The sequence below is a fragment of the Epinephelus lanceolatus genome, chromosome 15 (genome assembly GCF_041903045.1).
Source record: "Epinephelus lanceolatus isolate andai-2023 chromosome 15, ASM4190304v1, whole genome shotgun sequence".
Taxonomy (NCBI): domain Eukaryota; kingdom Metazoa; phylum Chordata; class Actinopteri; order Perciformes; family Serranidae; genus Epinephelus; species Epinephelus lanceolatus.
In genome coordinates, this window is record NC_135748.1 from 6,971,226 (window position 1) to 6,998,968 (window position 27,743).

Sequence of the window (27,743 nt, forward strand, 5' to 3'; positions counted from 1 at the left end):
AAAATCATTTGTAATAGATTCATACAAATTAAATTTGGTGAACTTCCGCTTGCACATTTGCACAACTAACTGATAGCAAACCCTCTTGACAGTCAGAACTGAGAAGCCACCTTCAAACAAACGGCTTTTCAAGAGGCACTGTTTGCAGATGGATCACCTGACAGCAGTCACTGGTACAAAAATGTCTCGAGTAAATTATACAGGCTGTCTTAAGGGAATTTCTTTAAATTTGGCACAAATGTCTACTTGGACTCAACTATGAACAGATTAGATTTCAGTGGTCAAAGGTCAAGGTCACTGTGACCTAATTCGTCTCATTCTTGTGAATGTGATATCTCAAGAAGGCCTCAAGGGAACTTCTTCAAATTTGGCCTAAATGCACACTTGGACTCACAACAATAAACTGATTAGATTTTGGTCGTCAAAGGTCACTATGACCTTGCGTCCATCTCATTCTTGTGAACACAATATCTCATTCCCTGATTAGAATTTGGTGGTCAAAGGTCAAGATTAGTGTGACCTCACAAAACATGTTTTTGGTCATAATGCATTCATACACAAATTGCAACAAAATTTCACATAAATGTCTACGAAAAAATGAAATGACGACATTTTATATTAAAAAGGTGAAAGGTCAGCTTCATTGTGACATCATATTGTTCTGCAAAAACACTTTTCTGGCCATTATTTAACATCATATCTCAGGAAGAGAAAGGCAGACATTAATTGGTGACACTTTTCTTGGGTGTCCACCTTGAAAATGTGATGACTGAATAAATCTTCTGTGCCAGGTTGAAGACGTGTGAAGCATCAACATTTTAGAATATGTAGCCTCTTTGCAGCAACATCCATATTTAAAGCATTGTCAACTGTCATGGCCACATACAGTGGCAAAAGTTTGGGCACCTCTGGTCAAAATTTCCTTTACTGTGAATAGTTAAGTAAGTAGAAGATCAACTGATCCCCAGAAGGCATGAAGTTCAAGATGAAACATACTTTTCAACATTTTAAGCAAGATTAGTGTTTTATTTTTGTTTCGTACAATTTTAGAGTGGGAAAAAAAGGAACCGAGCCCTTGCAAAAGTTTGGGCACCCCAAGATATTTGAGCTCTCAGACAACTTTTACCAGGGTCTCAGACCTTAATTAGCTTATTCGGGGTATTGCTTGTTTACGGTCATCATTAGAAAAGGCAAGGTGATGCAAATTTCAAAGCTTTATAAATACTCTACCTTCTGAAACGTTGTCTCAACAATCAGCAGTCATGGGCTCCTCTAAACAGCTGCCTAGCACTCTGAAAACAAAAATAACTGACGTCCACAAAACAGGAGAAGACTATAAGAAGATAGCAAAGTGTTTTCAGGTAGCTGTTTCCTCAGTTCATAATGTAATTAAGAAATGGCAGTTAACAGGAACTGTGGAGGTCAAGTTGAGGTCTGGAAGACCAAGAAAACTTTCAGAGAGAGCTGCTTGAAAGGCAAGTCAAAAACCTGTTTGACTGCAAAAGACCTGCAGGAGCATTCAGCAGACTGAAGCGGTGGTGCACTGTTGTACTGTTCAGCAACACCTATACAAATATGACCTTCATGAAAGAGTCATCAGCAGAAAACCTTTCCTGCATCCTCACCACAAAATTCTGTGTCTGAAGTTTTAAAAGGAACATCTAAACAAGCTTTTCAAACTTGAAGTTAAAATAGAACTTTTGGATGCAATGACCGAAGGTATGTTTGGAGAAATGAGGGTGCAGAATTTCATGAAAAGTTCACCTGTCCTACTGTTGAAGACAGGGGTGGATCATGCTTTGGGCTTGTGTTGCTTTGGGCAGTGGCACGGGGAACATTTCACAGGTAGAAGGAAGAATGGATTCAGTTAAATTCCAGCAATATGAGGAAAAGATGACTTCTACAACAGGATAATGATGCTAAAAACACCTTGAAATCCACAATGTACTACCTCAAGACGCACAGCCTGAAGGTTTTGCCATGGCCCTCACAGTCCCCCGACCGAAACATCATTAAAAATTTGTGGATAGACCTCAAAAGACCAGTGCATGCAAGACGGCTAAAGAAGCTCACAGTACTGGAAGCCTTTTGCAGAAAGAATGGGTGAAAATTCCCCCAAACAAGAACTGAAAGACTCTTAGTTGGTTACAAAAAGTGTATGGAAGCTGTGATACTTGCCAAGGGGGGAGCTACTAAGTACTGACTGTGCAGGGTGCCCAAACTTTTGCTTCAGGCCCTTCTCCTTTTTTGTTATTTTGAAACTGTAAAAGATAAGAAATTAAAAAGTAATATTGCTTAAACTACTGAAGAAATGTTTCATCTTTAACCTTTTGCCTTTTGGAAATCAGGCAATTTTTTTATTTGCTCAGCTATTCACAGTAAATGACATTTTGACCAGGGTTGCCACAACTTTTGCATGTTAATGTATGTGCCTGGACAGACATGGATGTAAACTGGAACTGCAACTTGGCTGGTTTGCAGAGGCATACTACCAAAAGTCATTCTAGTTTTGCCAAGATATGTGGATGAGTTCACTGTGCCACTTCCTGGTTGACCAGGCCGTCAGTTCTGAAGAAGGGCAGCCCATAGTCATTATTCACATGACAGCAAGAGGGTGCTTATTAGGAACTGACATTTTAAGCATTTACACAAATGGCAGATTGTGTCATTTTCTTGAGAGTACAGTCTGAAAATGACAAGTACAGTACAAATATATATGTTTTAAGCATGGACGGTTTCGGATTTAGGAAATGGGAGATCCTTCATCAGTTGTCCACATCCACATGCTGCATTTACATATGATATAGCTGACATGAATACCTTTGTAACACAAGCACAAAACTGTCATGGTTTTCTACAGAAATGTTTTGCATTCCTTTCATGTTTAATCACAAGGGATTCCAGAGGTCCTTCAGGTGGTCCCTTGGATCTTGAGAGGACTTAATGGTGTCCTCTGAAATCAGGATGGAATTTCATTTTCCTATCTACTGTAAAACAGCTGATTGCACTGAGTTTTCACTGTCTTCAGACATTGTATAAACAGTTCTGTAATGTAACAGTGGTATAAGAACAACTTAAATAATCCTTTTGATTCTTGGAACAAAATCTGATCAAGTGGTGGTTGAATCAAACATTTTTCAAAGTATTATCCAAAGAGACATGAATACTATCAGCCATTTCCAAAAATGTCACAGACTGGTAATAGAATTCTCTAGAACCACAGCAACACATACAGGTAAGATGAAAACAATCATTAGATGTTAAGCATTCTTCAGAATGTCACAGGCTAGTGTCAGCTGTCTTCATCTTCGGAGCACTGACAGAGTTGGCTAGTGTTGCAGTGTCAGGCTGGGCATCCCTGCAGAAGAACACAGCAGGGTTTTTACAAGCCCACATCGCCACCTCTCCTCCCCCTCCTCCTTTTCCGGGACTTGAACTTGACAGTCGGCTGTTATTATTCACCCCTACGCGACTCACGTAGCGGTCCCTTATCCTTTCGGCTTGGTTGAGCCGAATCTCACGGTTCTGGGTTTGGCTGGAGAGGTACGCGGCAATATTTCTGGTCCGATAGCCCTCCTCTCTGCTCCGCCCAAGTAACATGGATATATTGGGATTTCTCAGGGCATAGATCAGAGGGTTGATGGCTCCATTTGCCCAGGCTAGCCAGATAGCCACTGTGTCCATTTCAGGGTTGAAGGTGTAGTCCCCCAAAGCTGTAACCAACCCCATTAAACAATATGGCCCCCAACAAAAAATGATGAAAACAATCATAATCAGAACTGTAGTGGCTGTTCGCATTTCACTGTAAAATCGCAGTAAGTATGCGTACGTTGTCACCGGCCTGACTCGGATTTCAGAGAGACGAACTGTCTTACAGATGTTATAATGACAAAAACACATGAGGGAGAAGGGCAGTAAATAGCACACAACGATAAGGCAGATGCTATAAGCAGTCCCCATGCGTGAGGTCCCGGAATGGAACACATACATGCAGTGGTAGAAACCCTGTTTATGGATTTCTGTAGGTGTTCGAACTAACAGGTACCAAGGCAGAGAGAAAATGACTGCAGTCAACCACACGGCTATCAACAGCTGAGTCGCCTTCTGGCGTCCTATTTTAGCCTGTGGCTGTCTGACTATGGCGTAGTACCTGTCAAAGGAGATCAAGGTCATAGTCAGGGTGGAGATGATCCCAAAGCAGGTGTTGAAAAAGCCATTGGCTACACAGAAATGATCCCCAAACATCCAGATACCGTCCTTACTGAAGAGCATGACGAAAGAGAACGGCAGGCATAGAACAGCCGTGAGGAAGTCAGACAACGACAGCGACATGATGAAAGCATTGGTCACCGTTCGAAGCTGTCTGTGTTTTATGATGACGATGACAACTGCCGAGTTACCAAGGCTGGAGAGGAGGAAGATGGAGAGGAGTACCAGGGCCTGAGTTGCCACCGTAATGCCCTGCAGGACAGAATTACTCTCAGTGGCGCTCAGCACCGATGGGGTTGACGCCTGATGGATCTGACTGAGCTCGCTCCCTCTTTGGTCTCTGAACGTCGATAGGTTTCCTGTGTTTCCCACTGTGGCCTCTGTGGTGGCGGTCACTAGACTGGTCACTATGGAAACAACCCTGCAGGACCAAAAAAATGAAAAAAAATAAATAAAAACAAAGTAAAAAGTGACAGAAAATCATTGTACAATCAGCAGAATCCAGTTACATTATGTTCTAACAGCTACCAACAGCATTTTGTGCATGTCCCAAAAAAGAGAAACAACCCCCCCCCCCCCCTTTTTTTTTTTTAATTTTTATGAGGGCTGCGAATTTTTGATATTAGTGTATTACAATGCCTGAATTTTGGTACCTATACCAAAGCAATACTGTTTTATGGCATACCAAAAACTTTCTAGTAAAGGCATACTTGTAAAGGGATACTTTGCTGATTTTAACCGGGTCTGTGTTACCGTGGTGTGGGGAGTGTGTGTAGATGAATGGTCTTACTGGCTCCCTTTGGCTGGCAGTGCTAGGATGGCCCACATGTTCCGTGGGCATAAATACATGGATTTCACTAAATACACATTTTTTGCTCACAACACGGGCAGGGGGCTCCAGGAGCTGGTGGCATGGGGGCACCTTAACTCTGCTAATCTGCACACACTCCCCACACCACAGTGACACAGAAAAGGTTGAAAATTGGCATCACTTTAACAAAAGACGCCAGAGTTCTAAAATTGTGAATGTTGACTAAAGTAAAGTACAGTAACTTAGCTAAATAGAGAGTAACACTGGCAAAATTATTATTTAAATCAAAAATCATCTGTTCAAAGAACAAGAAAATAAGATTATGAATCTGGCGAGACATTTGAAGCAAGCTTTTAAAGCCCAGTTCAGACCAAAGATTCATGACGAGGTGAATTGAAACATGCAATTACTTGCAATGCGCCGCTCTGCAACGTTCTAAAAACCTGCCGGTTCACACCAATGCAACGAGATGAGACGGTGTATCATCTCTATGCAACAACTCTCCAATTTCTGATTTCTATCTTTAAAAGCTTATTTTGTGCCTGATATAATTAGTAGCTTCTTAAAATATAAATGAGGATAGTACTACAGTTGCCTTTGTAGTAGTGACAAAAGAGTGAAAAACAAACAAAACGAGCATCAGATGGATTGTATTCATAATAAATAGGGATGCACCGAATATTCGGTAACCGAATATATTCGGACGAATATTGCAAAAAAATTACACACATTCGGTATTCGGTGGAATAAGTGAAAAGCAAGGCCGAATAATAGCGGCGTGTTTTGATAATGCAATCAAACAGCGTGCGGTGACGGACGGAGTAAAATGTCGGCAGTGTGGCGATATTTTACTCCGTCCGTCACCGCACTCGCGACTGAAAATAGTTTTGTGCGGGCAAAATAAATCATTCAGCACGCTGTGCAAGTACAGATTTCAACAAGCAGCAGCAATACGGCAGCCATAGTGCTCCGCGGCGCAAGATAAGGCTTACAGGCGACAGAGAAGTCCGGCTCCTATAACGTCCTCTTCTTGGCGTCATGACTGCCCAAAAGTACCGGGACAGCCGAGCCGTGGCAGCACACAGGTATGTGACGTGTCAGAGGAGAAACGAGCCGTTCACATTACTCTTTGTGGCAGGTAACGGTCCACAAACCTCACCGCACTTTAGGGACTGTTCTTTACTTATGAAGAGACTGTTCTTTACTTATGAAGAGACTGTTCTTTACTTATGAAGAGACTGTTCTTTACTTATGAAGGGACTGTTCTTTACTTATGAAGAGACTGTTCTTTACTTATGAAGAGACTGTTCTTTACTTATGAAGAGACTGTTCTTTACTTATGAAGAGACTGTTCTTTACTTATGAAGGGACTGTTCTTTACTTGTCAGGGGAGGAGGGTGGCTGGTTGATTTTTATTTTATTAATTTATTTTATTTTGATCCACCCTATGTTAATCACTTATTGATGCTGTTTTTGAAGTATGAGTAAGTCAATAAGTAATTTATTCCATTGAAATATCATTGATGTATTATAGAAAAGTGATTTATCTTTTTATAAATGACAAAAGGCACATCTGCCTCATTTTTGCTGTGGTATCCTGATACTACTCAGAACCCAATTTTGGTACTGTGACAACACTAATCTGGAGGGGGTTCATCTGCAAAAACTAATGAAAAACTAAACAACGGTATTCGGTACTCGGTATTCGGCCAAGTGTTTAATTTTATTCAGCTTCGGCCACAAATTTTCATTTCGGTGCAACCCTAATAATAAATACGCCACGATGATATAAATAATCAGCTCCAATTAATTAGTGGGGACGCAAGGACGGAAACAGAGGGCTCGGCAGTGACAGTGCACCTGCCGCAGTGAGCGAACACGCAGCCTACGGTCATTTTGAATTGACCAGGAACAGGAGATGTGCTTTATATTCTAAAACCAGCAGTGATTCGATCTGCTGAGTTGCAGGTGACACGATCAGCCAGGCTGAGTCGAGTGCAGATCGGCCAGTTCACACAGCTTTTCTCTGCAACATTCTAAAACGGTTTCGTCACGTCAAGAATCTCTGGTCTGAACTGGTCTTAATATTTAACAATTCCTCAACACTCCACACCTTGATACCACAAAAGGATACCTTGTCCTATTTTTCATAGACAATGATACAGCCCTATTTCAAGCTATCAACCAGGGGAGGCAGTAGAGCACTGTTGTTTAGTTACTTTGCTAAGGTTTAAGTCAAAATTTCACCAATCGGTAGCACGTGATTTTAATCGCTTCCTTATTGTTCCTGTTCAAGGGACTATGATAGCCATAGATCTAAACAAAATGTTACATAAAGAAAAGAGGTCCAAACACGTATACTGAAGACCAGTTAGTGAAGGTACATCTTGGTGTCCAGTCTGAAATAAAATATGCAGAAAAATAAAAATTGTGGCTGGGAAAGGCTTGGTTCCTTCAAAATAAAATACTGGAAATGGAGGTTATTATGTCATCCCATATTGTGAATAAAAAAACTCATAATCACTGTTACAGTGAATTGTGCAATGACTTTGGTATCACTTCAGATTTTCACACGCACCTTATGTCACATGATCGATTCAGTGGCCACATGTTCTCTGCCACAGATTATAGATATTTATTGTTTCAAGCCCTGAGGGAGCTGTTTTCAGGAATTTGTAACCACGCCACTGATGCTGTAGGGCTGATAACTGATTTTTTCAAAGGCCATTAGTCTACTCTGCATTTGAGATTTGAAATCAGTTCTCCTCACTAACTGTGTCTCTAATGAACTTAGCTAGTTTCTCTCCTTTGGCAGTTTGTGCTGGCTATAGGTCATTCTAACCTCAGTGTTCTGTGTACTTTTCGTTAAGGTTTTCAATGATGTATCTTCAAACTGCAATCAGGACAAAGTGCAGGACACTTGATTATGTATTACACAAATACTTTTCATGCATATTTATGAATGTAATGTCCTGGGCACCAAAAAGGCACTGATTCGGCAGACTGTGCAGGAAGGAGAGATGTTAAAGTGGACGGACAGAGTGAATTACCTTGGCACTACAGGTGAGGTGGTTCCCAGCTGGTTGGTGAAGCTTGGACCTGAGGTGTCAGCTGTGTAGTTGCCACCACTGCTGCCCCGCAGGGCTGTGCTAACAGGCGAATCCATCGAAGGAGCACGAAAACAGCCCAACAAAAGTCATCCCTTGTCTCATACACATCCATTCAGATTACAGTCAGTCCATGTTGGATTCATGGCTGCAAACGTAGCTGTTACTCATCATCCATCTGTGGTTTTCTATTGTCATTATGTATAGATTCATCAACAGAAGAAAGCAAAAGACAAGGGGAGGTCAAACGTGTTCAAAGGCTGGTCTGAAATAACTTTTCTGTAAGATATTAATGACAGTTAAACAAAATTGGATTAAGATAAACAAAATTATATATATACACACACACATATACACACACACACACACACACACACACACACACATATATCACTTATTTTGTTGCAATTCTATGTTCTTAAATCAATAATGAAATATTTGTTTTTAGTAATTTGTCATATTGTCAGGAATAGAATTATCGCAAAAAATACCCTAAAATATCGTGACATTATTTTAGGGCCATATCACCCACCCCCCTCCCCTGATAAGTAAAGAACAGTCCCTTAGGTTTAGCCTGATGTTACCACAACAAAGGCCCCCAAAGCCTCACTTGTTCTCGCAGGAGCAATGCAATAACTTACCGGAAGTCATTTGTTTACATTCCATAAAATCTGGCCAGAGTCGTAGGATGGGAACATTTTCTTGAGGCATGTTACATTTGCTTAAAATGCCCGTTATTCCTCTGTGAAACGTAGTTTGTGTATTCCCTCTGTGTCTCGTGTTACCTCAGTCACAGTGTGTCCACAGTGTGTCCACACTTAGCTCCACACAAACAAGCCATGACTGTCATTTTGGTCCAAACGCTTGTTTTCCTCATGTTTCAGCGGGTTCAATAGCAGAAGCCTTGTTTCCTCTGGAGGTTTCTGAGAGCACACAGCACACTGAACCACGGTATATTCACAACTCCATGTCGCTGGTGTCAGCTCTGTAGGCCCACATATCAGAGTTTGGCCTCTGAAATCCTTGGTAAGGAGAGGAGAAGTAAGTCAGTCCGTTTCTTTCTCCTCAGCTGCTTCAGCGCCGCTGGAGGAGAAAGAAAACACCGCCAGAGAGACAGCAGCTCCCACCCTGTTGATTTCTCTGAAGAAAAATAACACCAGACACTCACTCGCTTTTACCTCGATTTATCTCCACTAACACCAGCTCTGAAACCAGACGAGCCCAGCTTCACAAATCCCAGGTGTGACTGCGAACTGACACGAGCTCATCCACTCACATCTCTCTCTGTCTTGCTCAGTGTCTCTCTACCTGCTTTTGGTCTCTTCATCTCGCTCCTTGTCTGAAACCACGCCTCCTTTATGGACGTGCTCACAGCTTCATGTGACGTTTAATGCAGTTGCCATGGTAACTGCTGATAGATTTTTGCATCTTTGTCCCTGTAAAACGACATTATATGGTGTTTGCAAAACATACCGTTGAAAATTGATATATGAACCCACAACACACTGGATCTGCAACCATCTGAGCAGTCTGATGATTCTTAGAGTCTCATCAAGTCTCATCATAGCTGCTTTGTCCTGACCATCAGGCCCCACTGGTCTACAGCTGCACAGAGCTGCTCTGATTATGGTGAGATTATAATGTGCAGCAAAAAAGGATTCAAAGCTGGTCAGCAACAGTTATTGTCGAGCAGCATAAACTGCTCATTCTGAATTCATCCACTGTGCGTCATCACAACCCAGTCGTCAGATTAAATGTTGGCATTGTACATTTCTAAAAGCCACAGGTACTTTACAATTGTGCATTATCATGTTGCAGATATGTTAAAACTTAACATTTCAACAACGCTGTGGTGAACATGCCATTAAACCACGTTAAACCGTATTCTTATTTTCTCTAGCTCACAAATGTCATCTGAAAGAAAAAGTCAACAAAAGGAGAGTCTGGAGCACAGTTGCACAGTTTCACAGTTAATGTTTTGGACATGCTGTTACGTCGCACCCTTAGGCGGCCCTATGGGGCTAACAACACTCCAACACTGACCCATAATAATCACATGAACACCTTTAAAACACATCATTAGAATTAAAACAGGCAAACAAGACAAAAAAATCCCTCAATGAGAGGCAGCAGGACCAGCAGTCCCCACCCCAGAGCCTCTCTCCTCTGCTGCTGGCACAGGAGCTCTTAAGCACCTCCTCCATGCCAGGTGTGCTGCACCTCGTTAGGTAATGCAGCACACCTGAGCAGATCTACAAGGGAGGGAAAAGGGGACAGCAGCACAGAGCACATACACAGCTGTAACACATGCTAAGAGTTTTTTTTTCAATCACCTGTGTGGATTAATTGTGCTTAATTAACACCATTATGTCTGATTTGAACATTTACAGCTCAGACCCTTTTTACACTACGCATTAAAATGCTTCTCATGTTCAACCAGCTGGCACCAGATGTCAATATGACATCAGAAAGAGGTTGGACGCTTACGTGAGACATACGGAAAATTTGGTTGGAATGAAAATGGGGCTGACAATGTTTTAAATGTCTAATGATGTTTTTGAGACATTGGGTTTTGTTCTCCATACCATACGACTAAATGTATTTATTCTACGTCAAGATGAGCACAAATTTCTTGTGTTTATTTGAACTACCAAATATCAATGTCTAATGACATTGGTGGCCAGCTGGGCAGATTGTGTCTAGATATGACCTGATTACATTTACACCTTGTATTAATATGTCTCCAGTGTTCACATTGAGATCCGACTAACATCCAATTGAAAGCCAATGGCTCTTTCCAGCTCAGATAACTGAACAGATGTAGCCATTTGTGTAGCTATTGCTTCACAAATGGTTCGGTTGGGTATGAATTGCAAGAATTGGGTATGAATTGGTGCCTGAGGAACCACCTTCAGATCAACGCAGGGAAAACCAAAGAGCTGATGGTGGACTTCCGCAGGCGCAGACTCCTCCCCCCAACACCGGTGAACATCCAGGGAAAGGACATTGAGATGGTGACATCTTATAAGTACCTGGGTGTTCATCTTAACAATAAACTGGACTGTACTAATCACATAACAGCACTGTACAGGAAAGGCCAAAGCAGACTCTACCTGCTGAGGCGGCTCAGGTCTTTTGGAGTGCAGGGGGCGCTCCTGAAGACCTTCTTTGACACTGTGGTGGCATCAGCCATCTTTTACGGAGTGGTCTGCTGGGGCAGCAGCGTCTCGGCTGCAGCCAAGCTGTCATCCCTGAGGACTAATGACTCCCATCCTCTGCAGGAGGAGATAAAAGCTCTGGAGAGCTCCTTCAGTGATAGACTGATTCACCCAAAGCGTGTGAAGGAACGCTATCGCAGGTCCTTCCTGTCTGCTGCTGTCAGGCTACATAACAGCACTGCTCACAGTAAACTGCACCATGGACACTTTATAGACACTATGGACACTTTATGGACACCACAGCTGTCTGCTGTTTTGCACATACAATCACTTGCACCTTATCCACTGGTCATTTTCATTCACTGCTGCTCATTATTATCCACTTCCGATTATTTTTATTATTATTATTATTATTATTATTATTATTATTATTATTATTGTTATTGTTATTTATCGCTGTCTCTTGTATTTTTTGTACTATTTGCATGCCTAGTTATTTAAGTTTTTTTAAGTTTAAATTTGAAATCTTTAATCTGACTTTCTCCTTGACTGCTGTAACACTGGAATTTCTCAATTATGGGATCAATAAAGGTGTATCTTAGCTTATCTTATCTTATCTTCTCTTGTATACTTAAGTCGAACAAAATTGAAAGCAGATACTTGGTCTCCGCTTGAATCCATCCACAAAAATATCCATAAGCTTTCTTGCTAGTAGCTTATCTTGCTAATTGGCCTACGGCTGCTACCTTGCTTGTTTGGAATAGCTGCTTGCATTTCCACCCACACAGTTGCTGTATGTGGATTGTATTTACACTTGTGTTCACAATGCGTCCCTGACAACCTCCAGAGGTGGTCTGGCCAATTGGATCACAATCCGTCCTCAGTACATTTTGGGTGCATTTACACCTGTGCTTTCCTGTAGTCAAGCACTATCCCATTGCAATACAGTAGCAGTACGCTCATACATCACCCATTTTCACTGAGATTGTTTCACTCTTTTAAAACAGAAAGGCTTTTTACAACTAGACTTGCCAGTAAGTACACTGACATGTCATCTCTACTAACAGATTCTACATATGAAGGCTATGCAGAATCTGCAGATGACAGGACAAGGTTTTGGTATTAGAAGTGTTCTGGGTTTTGTGCGTGGTCTGTCTGTGCGAGTAGTATTAACCAGTCACAATTGAATGACAGTTCTCCACGCACTGTTATTGGTGTTGTATATTATATTAATAAAGTTGTTAAAATTTGTTTTTAGCATATGAGTCAGCATTAAAATCAGTGCTGTCTGAGTTGGACAAAGTTCAAGACAAAGTATTTAGAGAATGTGTAGGGGCTGCGCGGATATCGCAAGTAATACAGGTGGAAATGGGGGAGATGCTGTTGTTCTATTTTTGTGTGTATTTCAGATCATCCATAATAATCTGGGTGAAGATAGAAAAGTGCACTCTCTTCAAAAGTTCTGGTTTCTGACATTTAACTAACATAAGCACAACATAATAAAGTTGATGGTAGGGCAGAAACTAGGCATTACAGATGGGGGACACAGTTTGTGACGGACTGAAAACGCAGTCTGACATAATATGAATCCCCCCATAACGTTTGCTGTGGAAAAGAAAAAACTTTTCTATCTTCACCTAGATTATTATGGATGATCTGAAGTACACACAAAATAAAACACTTGATGATAGTGCATGATTTGTACAGTGATTTTACACTGCAAATAATAGTTGATAACACAACTATTCAAAACGATAAACAATCCTCGTTTTGATTTTTCATTTCATTACGTGAAATCGGAGCATAGTAACATAGGAACAGATGCATTTGTGTTTCCGTGGCCAGGGATACAAATCCTATCAAGGGTAACTACCTGCTGCCTTCTCACTCAGCACTGGACCAACTCCTAAAACTGCTGTTCACATCAGCCTCTTTGACCAATTTACACAGAGAAATAGGAAAAAATGGCAAAGTTATTCTTTAACTGAAATGTGATCTAAGCAGTGGCGTAATGTAGTTCCCACATGCCCCAGTGCACACTATTGTGACAGGCCCAGGTGCACACGAGTTACTGGTTATAAGGTGCTTACACCACTGCCAACTGTTTATAAAATGCCAAATGAATCTTATTTAGGGAGCTTTGCTACTTTTTCCTGCTGTTCATTTCTCTCTTGTCCTTTCTTACTGCTGCTTTTCTGTTTAAAAGGCATGACTGCTTGCTGGGCTTGCAGATGTGCTCAGCTTGTAAGTCTCGACACATTTTGTGCCTAAATGGATCGTATCGTCTTTTCACATGGTTAAAAAGAGACTTGACATTAGACAACATTTACATACATGTTATCAACAATCATCAGTGCATACCTGGATATGACAAAAATATCAAAGAAACAAAGAGAAGAAACAAAGAAAGTTCATTTAATGTAAGAGTTTTGTATGTAGTTTACTAAGAGCTTTGGTTAAGGTAGAATAAGCACATGGTTTTGTTGTAGATTTGCTACTGACTAATTTAACCAAGAAAAGAAAGAAAACAAAACAAAACAAAAGAAAAAATGGCATAAGAGATGGATTTGCATTTTAGCATTAAAGCAAATGGCACCATTTTTAGTTTAATGTGAGTTCTTCTTTGTAGTTCTGAGGTGGCAATCTGAATCAGTCTGAATTAACCAATTAATCTCCCTAAACCACCTGGCATGCTTGTTTGAATTGTGCAATTTGTTCAGTAAAGTTTGTTTAAAAAATGTCTTCCTGTTTGTGCTTCCTCATAGTATGAAATGGAGTTCTGCCCGACACTATTGTGGCCTACAACCCCTGTGTGGATGTTAGAGGGACTGACGGTGGATTTAGAGCTGCTTCAGGTTAAAGCAAGAAATAAAAATGTAGATTGTGTACATGAATTTTATAGATATACAGAAAGTAGTTATATGGGTTATGTGCATGTATTTACAGATGGTTCAAAAAATCCATCAACAGGCAGCACTGGGGCTGCTGTTGCAGTTCCTAGTAGAAGAGTGGAAATGGGTAAAAGAATGTCAAATGATTTAAGTGTGTATACAGTTGAACTGTTTGCTATTGTGATGGCGCTAGAGTGGATAGAGCAAGCCAGACCAAACCATGTGCTTATATGTAGTGACTCAGCATCTGCTTTGTGGAGTTTAAAGCGAGGTACTTCCACAAATCGACAAAATATATTGTATGAAATATTAAAAATGCATTCAAGAATAATAAGACAAGGTATAGTAGTTAAATTTATTTGGGTTCCAGCACATATGGGCATTGTGGGTAATAAGAAAGTTGATCTTATAGCCAAGCAAGCAGTTAAAAAAGAAAATATAGATATCATGATCAAGTTATCGAAACTGGAAGGAAAGAACATTGTATGGAAGAAAACTAATGAAAAATGGCAGCAGCACTGGGAGCAGGAGGTGAGAGGGAGACATCTATATGCACTACAGAAGAGAGTGGACGCTGGGAGAAGCAGGGGAGGAAACAGGAGAGAGGAGACAGTGATGACAAGGCTGAGAATTGGACATAGTAACCTGAATGGGACACTTCACATTATCGGGAAACATGTAAATGGATTATGTGACTGTTGTCAGACACTAGAAACAGTGGAACATGTGATTACCAACTGCAACAAATACAGAGAGGAACGGAAAGAAATGCTGGAGGAGATGAGGAGAGAAGGACTCACAGGATCAAGCTTAAAGGACATACTGGTGTGTGGTGAGAATGGGCAGAAAGTGTCTGATATGCTTTCTAAAAAGAACTGGACTGATATGGAAGATATGAGACACTGGATAATATAGGAGTCAAATAACTCCAGAAGATGGCGGTAATGCAACGTTAAGGATACAAGCTGCCGTTAAACCCCAGAGAAGAAGAAGAAGAAGAAGAAGAAGAAGACAAAGTGCTACCTGCTACCTCATTTTCGTCTGTATCCGGTTTGTGTCGCGCAGCTGCAGCTCTGGTGTAACAGCTGACAACCAGCTGAAAATACGGCAGCATTGAGTCCAGAAACCTTGTTTGTTGTCACCACAGGGCTCACAATGGGTGAGTTAACATTGCGTTTGTCACTTTCCATCTGATAATAGTTAGCTTGTTTAGATAGTTAGCTTGCCGCAGTGTCTCACATTACAATGTGTTTTTTGTTAACGTTAGCTGAGCTAGCTGTGAACTAGCTAGCTAGCTGACAACATCCCCCTGCATACTAACTCTAGCTGCCCAAATTATTCAGTAAGAGATATTTCTCATGTTGAATATACCAGCGAGTGTATTCATGGCAGTTCAGACACTGACCAGTGAAAGTAAAATGTTGTTACAGTTGCGGAAATTTGGTTCTTTTCTCTGCGAAACTGTTTTCTTCTTGCGTTGATCGTGAGCTGTCGTTAACCTTTTTTTTTCTTTACAGTGAAGCTCGTTAGCTGCCGTGTCTGTCTAAAATGAAGTAGATAGATACCCACTAGCATCAACAGTCATATTTGCTGAGAAGGCAGGAGACTTCGCCTTATTGATAAGCATGTCTCTCCTCCCTCTGTCATTGTTACTTGGACTATGACAGGTCAATATTAAATCTACAGTTGAAGAAGTGCTTTAACAAAATGCACGAAAAAGATGGAGGACAAGGACTTGAAAAATACTACACATTATGTTATAGCTACATACTTATTAAACTTACCAGAAAATACTGTCACACTAAACAGATGAATTCCACTAGCATCAACAGTCATACTTGTGCTGTTGTTCAGCTCAGCTTCCTGATTAAAAACCCCAGGTGCTCTTGAACTTGGAAGCTGTAATGTAACATAACCTGTGACAAAGTGATTGTGCTGCCTAACTGTTGTTCAGCAGTGTTGACTGCGCTATAAGGTGTTTGTTTGTCCCTGCAGTTGTGGCCATGAGTTCAACGTGTCCTGGCATGTACTGTGGCCGGATGATGGTCAACGGAACAGTGGAGGGAGAGTGTGGTGTGAGTACTGAACATCAGAGTTGTGTCTGACTATTGCAGGGTATGTGTGGGGCAGTGGGGCATTTCCTGTCATTTATCTGTGCTATAAAAGAAAGCTGGGATTGTTATTAGTTTGTTTGTTGTTAGTATCAGGTTGTTATTCAAGGTTCATTTATTGTCATTGACTAGAACATGGGGTTGGACATCAAAATGCAAGATGTAGCCCCTTTATGCTACACAAGAGAAAAAAATAAATAAATTATGGTGGACTGTTGACGACAAGTTGAGGAGTGTCACAGCCTGAGGGAAGAAGATTCTCTATACTGTATACTGGTGGTATGGCAGTGGGTACTTCTGTATATGTATTTGCCCCTTTTTTCCTGAAATCAGTGATCAGAGCTGTGGTTTTAGTCTCAATGACTAGTAGCTTTTTCTTTGAGATTGTTGTTTTGTTCCCAGAAACAATGATAAAAATTCACATCCATTCATACCAAGTCTTGTGTGCCGCAGTAGATAGGCTTCAGTGGCTGGTATTATGTATCTCACTGTAGACCGTGGAAATTATCTAGAAACTTTGAACATTGTATGCAGTCATGCTAATAAAGCCTCATAACTTAAAAAAAAAGAAGCACAATATCAAGATATTTTCTACGTGGCAATATCATATCAACACACAATGCCAAATATTGATTTTTTTATATTATTATTATTATTATTATTATTATTACAAATACAACCAAAACGTTTTGTAACCTACTAGAATAATTACATTTATTATTTTTCAGTCCACTAAATACAGTTTGGTGCAATAAAAATGATAGAGGTGTGAAAGACAAACTAAAAACTTTTTATCTTATTAGATAATACAGATGTTGATAAAGTTGTTGCTTTGGGACATAATTTGCAGTTGAAAAAATATAATAAGTCACAATATATTGGAATATATGTTATCACAATACACTGCATATTGCAGCATGTTTAAAATTGCTATGATGTTGTATCAGAAAAAAATATTCACATTTAAGAAGCTGAAATTAGATCATTTTCTCTTTTTTTCTTAAAGATATTGTATAAAAGATTTTCCTGAAAAACAATGTCTAGACTTAAATAAAAGCAGTCCCTCTCAATTATTACTTATGACCCACTAGAAGTCAGTGGTGGTGTATTAATCTGCAGAGACTCTGCCCTCTGCCTGTACTTTCTTGAGGCCAGGAGGTAATGACCAGATGCCAGACTGTGAGCAGTACCATCCACGAGGAAGCGACAACAATCGTGAGCACAACTCCAAAAAACGCAAATAGCAAACGAGAATGAATCTGGGGTTGTCTTTCTCTTCTGCTGGTAATACAGTTAACAAACAGTAACCAACAATTCCTGCTAAGTATACTTTGAAAAAATTAGTCAAACTGATGAAATGATCATCAAATTAGTTGGTGATTAATTTAATAGTTGATACCTAATGGATTAATCGTTGCAGCTCTAGTAACACTACTTTATCTTCAATATTCTGATATGAATCATAACTGGGAAAACTTTTATTTAGGAAAAGTTAAAGCTGCTCATTTTAAGACAGCATTTAACACTGATGTACTGAGACTTTTACTGTATTTTGCTAAAGAAAGGATTTTGGAGGAAAATGTGTTATGTTAAAATTAATACTGAAAAAGGTATAGTTTTGGTATTTGTCTGGGTGCTCTGGTATTGTATCGGCAACATATAATTTTGAATGACACCCAGGTCTAATCTAGGGCTGCCACGATTAGTCGACTAATTGATGACTAATCGACTGTTAAAATAATAATTTTAGTAGTCGACTAATCGGTTTGAGTCATTTTTCATAGAAAAGTACTATAAAAGTACCCCAAAATACTCTTACTGCAGCTTCTTACATTCAGATATTGGCAGCTTTACGCACTCTCCTGTGACAGTGAACTAAAACCCTTTGGCATGAGTATGAAACAAGACATTAGATGATGTAAGTTTGGGGTTTGGGCGAGACAGGCCGACATTTTGCAACATTTTAACACATTTTTCGATGACATGATTAGTCGACTAATCGAAGAAATAATCGACAGATTAGTCGACAATGAAAATAATCGTTAGTGGCAGCCCTAGTCTAATCCTGTATCGCTGTGTTAGACTGAAAGGGGAGCTCTGAGGGAGAGTAAAACTGCAGGCGAGTTTTTTTTTTTTTTCCTGAAATGGTTGTGAAAATTCCCCTGGTATCCAAGAATACATTAAAGTGATAGTGCACCCAAAAATGAAAATTCAGTCATTATCTACTCACCCATATGCCGATGGAGGCTCAGGTGAAGTTTTAGAGTCCTCACATCCCTTGCAGAGATCCAAGGGGAGAGTGGGTAGCAGCACAACTCCACCTAATGGAGGCTTACGGCGCCCCAGATTCAAACGTCCAAAAAACACATAATCAAAACCACAAAATATCTCCATACTTCTCGTCCGTTGTGATCCAAGTGTCCTGAAGCCCCGACATAAAAAGCTGTTTGGAAAAACGTCATTTGAACTCTGTTTTTAGCCTCATTGTAGCCTGTAGCTCTAACTGCCTCTCTGTGCACTGAGCTCACGTGTGCGCGCTTGCATGCAAGACCAGCGAAAGCATGTGAACACAGGAGTTCAAATGACGTTTTTCTAACAACTTTTTATGTCGGGGCGTCAGGACGCTTGGATCACTACGGACGAGCAGTATGGAGATATTTCGTGGTTTCAATTATGTGTTTTTGGACGTTTGGATCTGGGGCGCCGTAAGCCTCCATTAGGTGGAGTTGTGTTGCTACCCCCTCTCCCCTTGGATCTCCGCAAGGGATGTGAGGACCCTAAAACTTCACCTGAGCCTTCCACAGCATATGGGTGAGTAGATAATGGCTGAATTTTCATTTTTGGGTACACTATCCCTTTAAAACACTGGCACCGCCACTCACCACCTCTGTCAGCCTGTGAATGCAAAGCTAAAGGTATAGAAAGCTATAGAAAATGAACTTATACATTTTTATCACTGTTCTCACAGTAAAAATGAACGTAATGATAATGATGATTCCATTTTGACTTAGATTAGTGAGATAAAAGAAAGGAACAAAGGAAAACTAACCGTAGTGTGGCTGTTGGGCTTGTAGTGAGTGGGTTGTTCCTGATCACAGCCATCTCTGTATGTCCTGCCAGGTTTGTCCTCGTGGAGAGCGGGCCAACCTCCAGAATGTGTGTGAACGCTGCCTTGAGTCCCCCGAGCTATACGACTGGCTGTATCTGGGCTTCATGGCCATGTTACCCCTAGTGCTGCACTGGTTCTTCATCGAGTGGTACTCTGGAAAGAAAAGGTGAGGCCTCACACAGGATTACTCTCAATCACACACACATTCACAAAGTAAGGAACAACCCAGTCATTGTCATGAAATAATCTTTAACAGTAAAACAAGACCCCAGTGTAAGTTTTATAGCTCGCAGTAGTTATGGTGGTAATATGATCCTTGTGTTTAACAGGGCTTGAAATATCAGGAATCTGGGTTCCTCTGAAAGTGTCACGAGCTCCCCAGAAAGCCTCATTTAGAAATTAAGCTGGAGCTTTAAAATATCACAATTTTTGGTGCTTTTTTTTCTGGATAAATTTATATTTTTAAATATATACTGGTTTCTGAAATAATAATAGGCAAATAGAAAAGTACTTGTCAATGAGCGTGTTTATTTGTGCATAAGAATTTTGATAAGTTGTGTCAAATAAACATGATACTGTCTATTCCCTGACTTTGTTATGCTGCAGTAGTGCCGGGGTAGTAGCGAAGCACTTCTTGCTCCTCTCCTTCGGCTTCTCAGTCACTCAGCGCTGGCCTGGCTCTCAACAAAAACGCAGAAGGCGGGGCTATTCCCTGGTAGTGCTATATGTCCCTTGCTGGCGGATGTGGTTTTTAAGATGGCGAAATGTTATGGAACCCCCAAACGAGTTATCTGCCCAATGTACAAACAAATCCGAAATTCTTCTTTTACAAGAATAAGTCAGATTATTGGTGGAGGTAATAGTACACCAATGATGACATATTTATGACTGCAGACATCGATTTTTGCCAATAAACAACTGAAAACACTACACAGTGTCCCTTTAAGCCTTAATAAATTGTGAATGGGTGAGTAATATAAAAATTCTTCCCCCCATAAAGTCGTCATGACTGTTGAAATAAGCGACAGAGACCAAAAAATGTTTTTGTTCCAGGCTATAAACATGTTTATTTCTGATGTTAAGTTGGACATTGTAACATTGGGGTCTCGGGGGATTGACTGCCCTCTGGAGCCAGCGTCGTGTGACCATTTGAAGAACTGTATTTTTTGGCAATTTCACGATGGCATCACTTTTCAGACCCGTAGGTTGCTGCCTGAGTCACAACTGTATCCTTCTGCTGACTTTGCCAAGTCAGTCACAAGCTTTTCCCCTGAGCTTGATGTAGGCTGTTTGAATGCATTTACCATTGGAGTCAGACAGTATATCAGTGCACTACTGTTGTAGTGTCAGCTGATTTGAACACAGAGATGCAAGTGACGGCTGGCTTGACGACAGCTGCTTTTAGAACGTGCCCTGCTGGTGACTCATTGGCTCCTTATGGGCGAGCAGGTGCTCACAGGGATCATGGTGGCTAACGTTACCCCTGATAAGGCATGTAATATTTGATAGCCAGCCCAATGATAAAAAAGGTTTGTTAAATACTTACCTAGTGTAAATATAGTGTGTGCTCCTGTGAATACAGTCTGGAGTCACACTGTTGTACTTGCGCCTGATTGAAGCTGTCACAGCTTTGATTGTGAGCTTTCTATTGGTTCATTTACTTGACTAAGGAAATGGTGTTGATGGAAAATTGAACCAGCTGTTAAGTTACTAGTAACCAGGTTGCACAGTCTAGTTAACTTCCTTTCAGCTCCACAGGAGCAAAATGAACCTGACTTCACTTCACTTCCTTGTGATTCAAGGCCAGTATATGGAGTTGGACATTTCCTAAGCTTTGTACCTTCAGAGGCAAGAGAAGTATCAGCATTATTTATTCACTTCCACATTGATCCCTTCACTAAAGTTACTTGAAATCAGATCAAAACCAAAGTCTTTGCTATAGTCAGTTATTATCTGAGATAATTTAGTGAACTTTAAATGTTGTATAAATCAAATTAAAGAAATTAAACAGATACCCAGTTGTGTGATGGTGTGTTGTTCTGTCTGTGTGTGTTCAGTTCCAGTGCTCTGCTGCAGCACATCACAGCCATGTTGGAGTGCAGTGTTTCAGCTGTGGTCACCCTGCTGGTCACAGAGCCAGTGGGAAAGCTCAGTATCCATTCCTGTCGGGTCCAGATGCTGTCAGACTGGTACACCATGCTGTACAACCCCAGTCCAGACTACGTCAACACATTACACTGTACCCAGGAGGCCGTCTACCCACTGTAAGTACTGACTGCAGGGAGGAGGGGAGTTTATTCAGCAATGAAAGAAGAAGAAGAAAGAAATCAGAAATGTGCCACCTGCGTTTCGCATTTTTTAACACAGATGCAAAGGAGGACTTGGATATGATGTGATTTGCAAGCAGTGTTATATGAGAATAAAATACTCTGGGAATACTAAGAATATGAGGGCTCACCTCACATGCCATCATCCAGAGATAGTGTCAGACACTGGACACACTCAGTATTATCATTGCATTACCTTTCAGAGGCATCCTATTCCTTTTGAGTTGTGTGACATTTAACCTGACAAATAATTATTTTCTTAGTATTGTTCATTCAGATATTTGGGCACCTGTGTTAATTTCATAGAAACTCTGTGTTGTCGCTGCCTTTGTCAATCGCGCACATGCCCATATTTTGTGATACTTCTGAGTCCATCATGTGTCCTTTAGTTTGTTGTTATTTTTATAAATTAGAGCTCACAGTCTTTGACTGACTTTTGTTTCTCTCCTCCTCAGCTATACCATTGTGTTGATTTACTATGCATTCTGCTTGGTGCTGATGATGCTGCTACGTCCTCTGCTGGTGAAGAAGATAGCATGTGGTCTGGGCAAATCTGATCGCTTCAAGAGCATCTATGCTGCTCTGTACTTCTTCCCCATTCTCACTGTGCTGCAGGCTGTGGGAGGAGGGCTGCTCTGTGAGTACTGAAGCTGTAGGCCTGTGCTACCGACTTCATCCAACTCCACCCAATTCCATGAGAAATTTCTGCATACTTATGATGCAAATACAGTTCAAATAACAATGTTAATTGTGTAGTTGACCTTTACAGCTGTGAGTGACAGTTTGTATGTTTCAGATTATGCGTTCCCGTACATCATACTGGTCCTGTCTCTGGTAACACTGGCTGTTTACATGTCTGCCTCTGAGATACAGGTAACAACACTCAGCATACTGTGTGTCTTTCTAATATTCAGCAGATTAAGAGCCTGTGTCCACAGTGGGTTTTTTTTCTCAGCGCTGGCGTCTTTTTTCAATTGTTCCCAATGAGGAGAGAGCATATGCAGCTGCCTAGAGAAAAAGTGCCACGCCCAGCATATTTTATTAGAGTGCTCTGCCTTTTTTGTATGGCTACTTTGAGCACTTTGAGTTGAAAATCTCTGAACCATTCAGAAAGGAACTGGTGATGTCACTGCCGCTTTTTTAGCTGTGTTACTGTCTACTGTCACACCAAAAACAGAAAAGCTCATTTTGTGGGAGCAGCTCGGCCAGCTGACACGAGATGTTGCTTGTGAGTGTTTTGCTTTTATCACCCTTTGCTTTGTTGACTGTGTCGTCAATCCTCTGCTAATGGAGTGTTGCATTAGCTACCTAGCTAATGTTAGTGTCAAGGTGTCGTTGTCATAAAAACAAAACCTTCTGAGAAGCACATCATTTCAAATAGCGCTGAGAGCGCTTTCTTATGAAGTGCTGGGATGATGCTCTCCCCTGCCCCCTGCCACCGCTTTTCTGCTGGAGAAAAACACTGTGTGGACACTCGCCCCATGAAAAACATTCTTGATTCCTTTATTTTAAGTTGTAGAATCAGTTAATATGTTTACATGCACAGTTAAGTCGAGCTTCGGTTATACCTATTAGGATTTTCATTATACTACTGTCCTTGTCCCAGTGCACAAGCATGGGAGGGGAATGGATTTATTGACTGAAGTATGTCCGACTCCACTACCATAGGTGGCGATATGCCCCTATTTAGCTTTTTATTATTGGACCTATTTCCAGTTGACCTATTACGTCACAGACCAAACAATCGACAAACAAGTTAGCTACGGTTAGCTAGCGTCAAACTGGCACCATGGCAGAAAACTTCAGAGCTCTGTACATTTGTACCTGCTGTACGCTTTATTTTTTGTACAGTGAGATGTATGCTGGATGTGGATTTTGTCATGTTGTTACTGGCTTCTTCTTCTGTTATGCATTTAATGCTATTCAACTTCTGGGTCAAAGCCCAGGGTGGAAAGTGTGGAGCATGTACAGAGCGTCTGGGCCAGTTTGGGTCCGACTGCCTGTATACATGCAGCAGTAATTTGACTCTAAATAGCATTATCTGGGTGTGTTAGTCCGACTTTGAGAAATTTGATTTAGAATTATTTCAGTCAGACTAACGTGTTCACATGTTTTAGTCGGACTAACACAATAAATTGATTGAGTATGAGTACCAGCCAAACGTAGCAAGAGTATGGCAGGTCATTCCTTCACTATCCTGGGATACACACATTTGTGCCCAATACCCACCCTCTGGTCTCCACTGGTTAGCTAGCTGCTCTACAGTGGGCCTCTGCTGGGCAGGAGCTTGCTAGTGGTGCCGCTCATTTGGCAGTTACTGCTGGTAATGTTACAGCGAAAACATGGTGGCCACCGTTCAGTCTTCCCCCCCAGGTAGCCCTGGTGAGTAAGCAGCTTGATTTTAAGCAGCAAAACCCCTCTAGCATTGTTAAATGTCAGCACCATTAGCTGTGTCAGCACAGCTAATGGTGCTAACAGAGCTAACAGGTCAACATAATAGACAATGCTAAAGGGGGTTTGTGGCACATTTAAGCTGCTTACCCACCGAGGCAACCTGGGGGGAGACTGGAGTGAGGGCACAATGTTTCTGGAGTAATGCCACCATGGACTAGGATGGTGTTACCAGTGATAATCAGCGAATGCATAGCGATGCTAGCTAGCTCCCAACCCAGGTGGGGTGCAATACAAAGTGGCGGCAGAAGGCTAACTTGTGTAGCATGAATACCTTATTAGCTGTGTTGGGTACAGCTTAGTGCAAGTGCTACCACTAAACTGAAGAGTAGGAAAATTAGCCTACTGACTGACATGCATAACAGAAATATTCTTGACAGCTGACCAATTATGGTTAACCGAAGACATGACTGAGAAGCAGCTCAGAGTCACTGCATATTCAGGATGTGTTTATTGGGAGCTGATGTCCTGGTGTGATTAGTTCTGACCTGTTCACTCTGTGTGTCTCCATCACCAGTCTTTTAAGAACCTGGTTGCCAAGAAGAAGCGTCTGGTAGTCCTGTTCAGCCACTGGCTGCTCCACGCGTACGGCATCATCTCCATCTCCCGATTGGACAAGCTGGAGCAGGACCTGCCGCTGTTGGCCCTCGTGCCGGGCCCCGCCCTTTTCTACATAGCCACAGCCAAGTTCACTGAGCCCAGTCGCATCCTGTCTGAGGGGGGCAACGGACACTGACAAATCCAACATGGATACAGTTTCACACATTGCTACAGTGCAGAGTTTTAGCTTCCAGCACTGAGGCAGCAGTAGACTGACAGCAAAGTGTTACGGAGTTTTCTGGGTTAATGTGATCAAACATGCTCAACCAGTCAACGACCATTTAGTGATGACATCATGTGACTGGGAATGTTATTTGACATTGGGAAACATCCCAAAACTCCAAATTTGCTGAAGTACATGAACACTTAAAGTTGGACATTAATTTATAATTACTTTAGGTCTGTATAATTAACTCCATTCATGATTTGTGAACAGCACAGGTGGTGTCTGATCTGTTGCAGGGTCAGTTTTTTTACACGGCTGAATGCCATCGTATTTATAATAGTTAAACACATATGTTCTCATTGGAGTATGACTCTTCACCGTCCACACTGAGAGCTGGTCACAGTGCTCACATTAGTTTATATCTCATGTTATCATGGTCATAACTAATGATTCTGCTCTCTCTGACTAAATTAATTTATCAATTATTTTTAAATCATTTCTCATGTAATTTATAAAACTAATGACAAATGTCAATGACAAGTTACCACACAGTGATGTCTTTAAAAGACTCACTTAGTTTGAAGACCCAAATAGAGTGCTGCAGGAATAAGTCCTAAAACCAGGAAGTGAGTTGGCACTTTAGCACTCCTGGTTCCTTCATCTCAAAGTCAATGTCTTTTTGATGTCTAAAATAAGGTCTGTGGTTAACACAAGCTGAAGAGACTTTCAGGTTTTGTCCTACGACATAAAAACATCAGTAAATACCCCACTTGTAAATTTTTGAACCTTTTATGGCGGTCGCTAAGAAGTGGCAAAGGGAGATGACATAATGCCATCATGCCGAACACGGCTTTAAAGCCTCACTGTGGTGGTGACGTTGTAGTCACGTGACTGTGGTGTAGTTCGTTCATTGCTCAACTTTAGCTTTTTACTTCTGCTGATAGTGTTTACACTTCGAAAACCACACAGGTGGTGTACATTGCCAAAATTATTGCTGAACAAAACGTGCAAGTGTCATAAATTTATGTTATGTCTGTTATGTCAGAGGTTTTTTTTTTTTTTTTTTACTTCCGCGCCAGCCGACAAAAAAAAAAAGGTCATCCCTGCAGCACTCTCTAGATTTGATTGACAGTGATACAGAACAGAACAAATCTGCAGAGGCTAGACTGTGTTTGGTTTTAATGAGATAATGGAACTGAACATTTTCTAGAAACTACATCTTACTTATTTTAAATCTGTTTTTGGACAAACAAATCCTAAATTCACTATTTATAACCTGCCTGTCTTATATTTATTTGACCTTATCCCAAAGTGTGTTGAGAGATTTTTTTTTTTTTTTCCAACATTTATTCTCATCCTGTACATCTTGTAAATACAGTAAATGTTGTAAATGAAGGCTGATGGTATCCTGGTTGCTCAGACCACCTCAGGTTGTGGTGGGGAGATTTACAGGGCCTCATGTATATAAGTGTAATATATATATCTGGGATGTGCCGCTCATGTATTAACCATTACATTGGAGTCGCACAGTGGAGCGTCCATTTTCTGAGAGAAATACCTGGAAATCTTAGAATAATCCAGCTGACGTCAAGAGTGACATGTCCAGTCTTACAAAACTCTCACCATCTGGATGAAAAAATATTTTTTCTGTTGAATGATATAAAAGATTTTTAACCAATTACCAGAGGCACCTGTTAATTCGTATTTATCAAGATTGTAGTATGTTGATGTTTTCTGTTTATCTGTATAATTGTTACTTTATATTTTTCTTATTTCAATACACACTAACAGTTTGAACACAATGAACAAAGAGATAAGACTAGGGACCATCTTGCAATGTAATCACTCCAGCCGTGACACAGCGATACACGACTTTAAATAAATGTGAACCAGGGGTGTAAATGAGGGGGCCAAGGCTCCTTCCCAACTTGTTACTCCCCCACTTTCAGCGTCCTCGCTTGGAACACACCCATCTCCAAATTTGCCCTTCAATTTGCTCTCAACCACACACCTGTACAGTTTTTGTATGTTGACAAAAATCTGTCCAGACACCTGGCAAAGTACCCAAAACAGCTTCTGTTGTAGTTCCCACTGCTTTTCGACGATATTGAATTTTTTGCTGATATTTGATATGCCGATAAGTAACAACTCATTTGACCAATAAGCGATATTGATATTGATATGTCCACTTTTTCCCCAGGTGATTTTAGTGATCATCAAGTCTCTCCTGTAGTGGAATTAACATCACATTATACCTGTATACTGATATCATGATGGCCCACCAGCAGATGGAGACATTAAACAGAATGCCTTTCACTGTATGTAATATTCATTCATTGTGCAAAATAAGAAAAAGCACGTTGGCAGATTCCAACAGTTCATTTAAAGCCAATATTGGCCGTACTGATGACATGCAGATATTATCGTGCATCCCTAACTATATACCAGGACCTCATTTTGCCATGATGTACAATGTCAAAGCAATACCAGCCGTTGTGATGTTGTCGGGGCTACTAAAGTGAGCCCGGATAGGAAGTAGACTTAGTCTGTTTTATTGTGCAGTGGACAGAATATGTGTTTTCATCCAGATGATTGTTGAAATCTGTCCAGAGCTGCAGAGGGTGTCACAGCTGTGGATTTTTCAAAGATTGCCAGGGCTGATGTTTCCCAGTAATCTATAAGAGGCACAGACTCGGGTAAGGTGAGAGGAGATGTGTAAATACTGTCACTGCTGTGTGTTTTACTTAATTGTATTTGCACTAAAGATAAAATGATCCAGTGAAATACATAGAAGCATCTGTCT

At 40.9% G+C, this 27,743-nt stretch overlaps 2 protein-coding genes across 3 annotated transcripts; one reads left to right on the forward strand and one right to left on the reverse strand.

The window, feature by feature from the left end:
* Positions 1 to 1,705: 1,705 nt before the first annotated feature.
* Positions 1,706 to 9,457, reverse strand: gpr135 (G protein-coupled receptor 135). Its single transcript, XM_033642242.2, has 3 exons — positions 8,769 to 9,457; positions 8,071 to 8,315; positions 1,706 to 4,630 (listed from the first exon to the last, which is right to left on the reverse strand). Exons 2-3 carry the CDS (start codon positions 8,184 to 8,186, stop codon positions 3,280 to 3,282), a joined length of 1,467 nt encoding a protein of 488 aa, XP_033498133.2. The 5' UTR covers positions 8,187 to 8,315; positions 8,769 to 9,457; the 3' UTR covers positions 1,706 to 3,279.
* A 5,745-nt stretch (positions 9,458 to 15,202) lies between these two features.
* On the forward strand, positions 15,203 to 26,035 carry jkamp (jnk1/mapk8 associated membrane protein). Of its 2 annotated transcripts, XM_033643634.2 has the most exons (7): positions 15,203 to 15,335; positions 16,172 to 16,251; positions 19,408 to 19,562; positions 21,454 to 21,660; positions 22,179 to 22,360; positions 22,520 to 22,596; positions 24,692 to 26,035. In XM_033643634.2, exons 1-7 carry the CDS (start codon positions 15,332 to 15,334, stop codon positions 24,908 to 24,910), a joined length of 924 nt encoding a protein of 307 aa, XP_033499525.2. In that variant the 5' UTR covers positions 15,203 to 15,331; the 3' UTR covers positions 24,911 to 26,035. The 2 variants fall into 2 exon arrangements, with proteins under 2 accessions (XP_033499525.2, XP_033499526.1); XM_033643635.2 differs by lacking the exons at positions 15,203 to 15,335; positions 16,172 to 16,251 and adding an exon at positions 17,360 to 17,502 and having other exon boundaries at positions 24,692 to 25,052.
* The last annotated feature ends 1,708 nt before the right edge of the window (positions 26,036 to 27,743 follow it).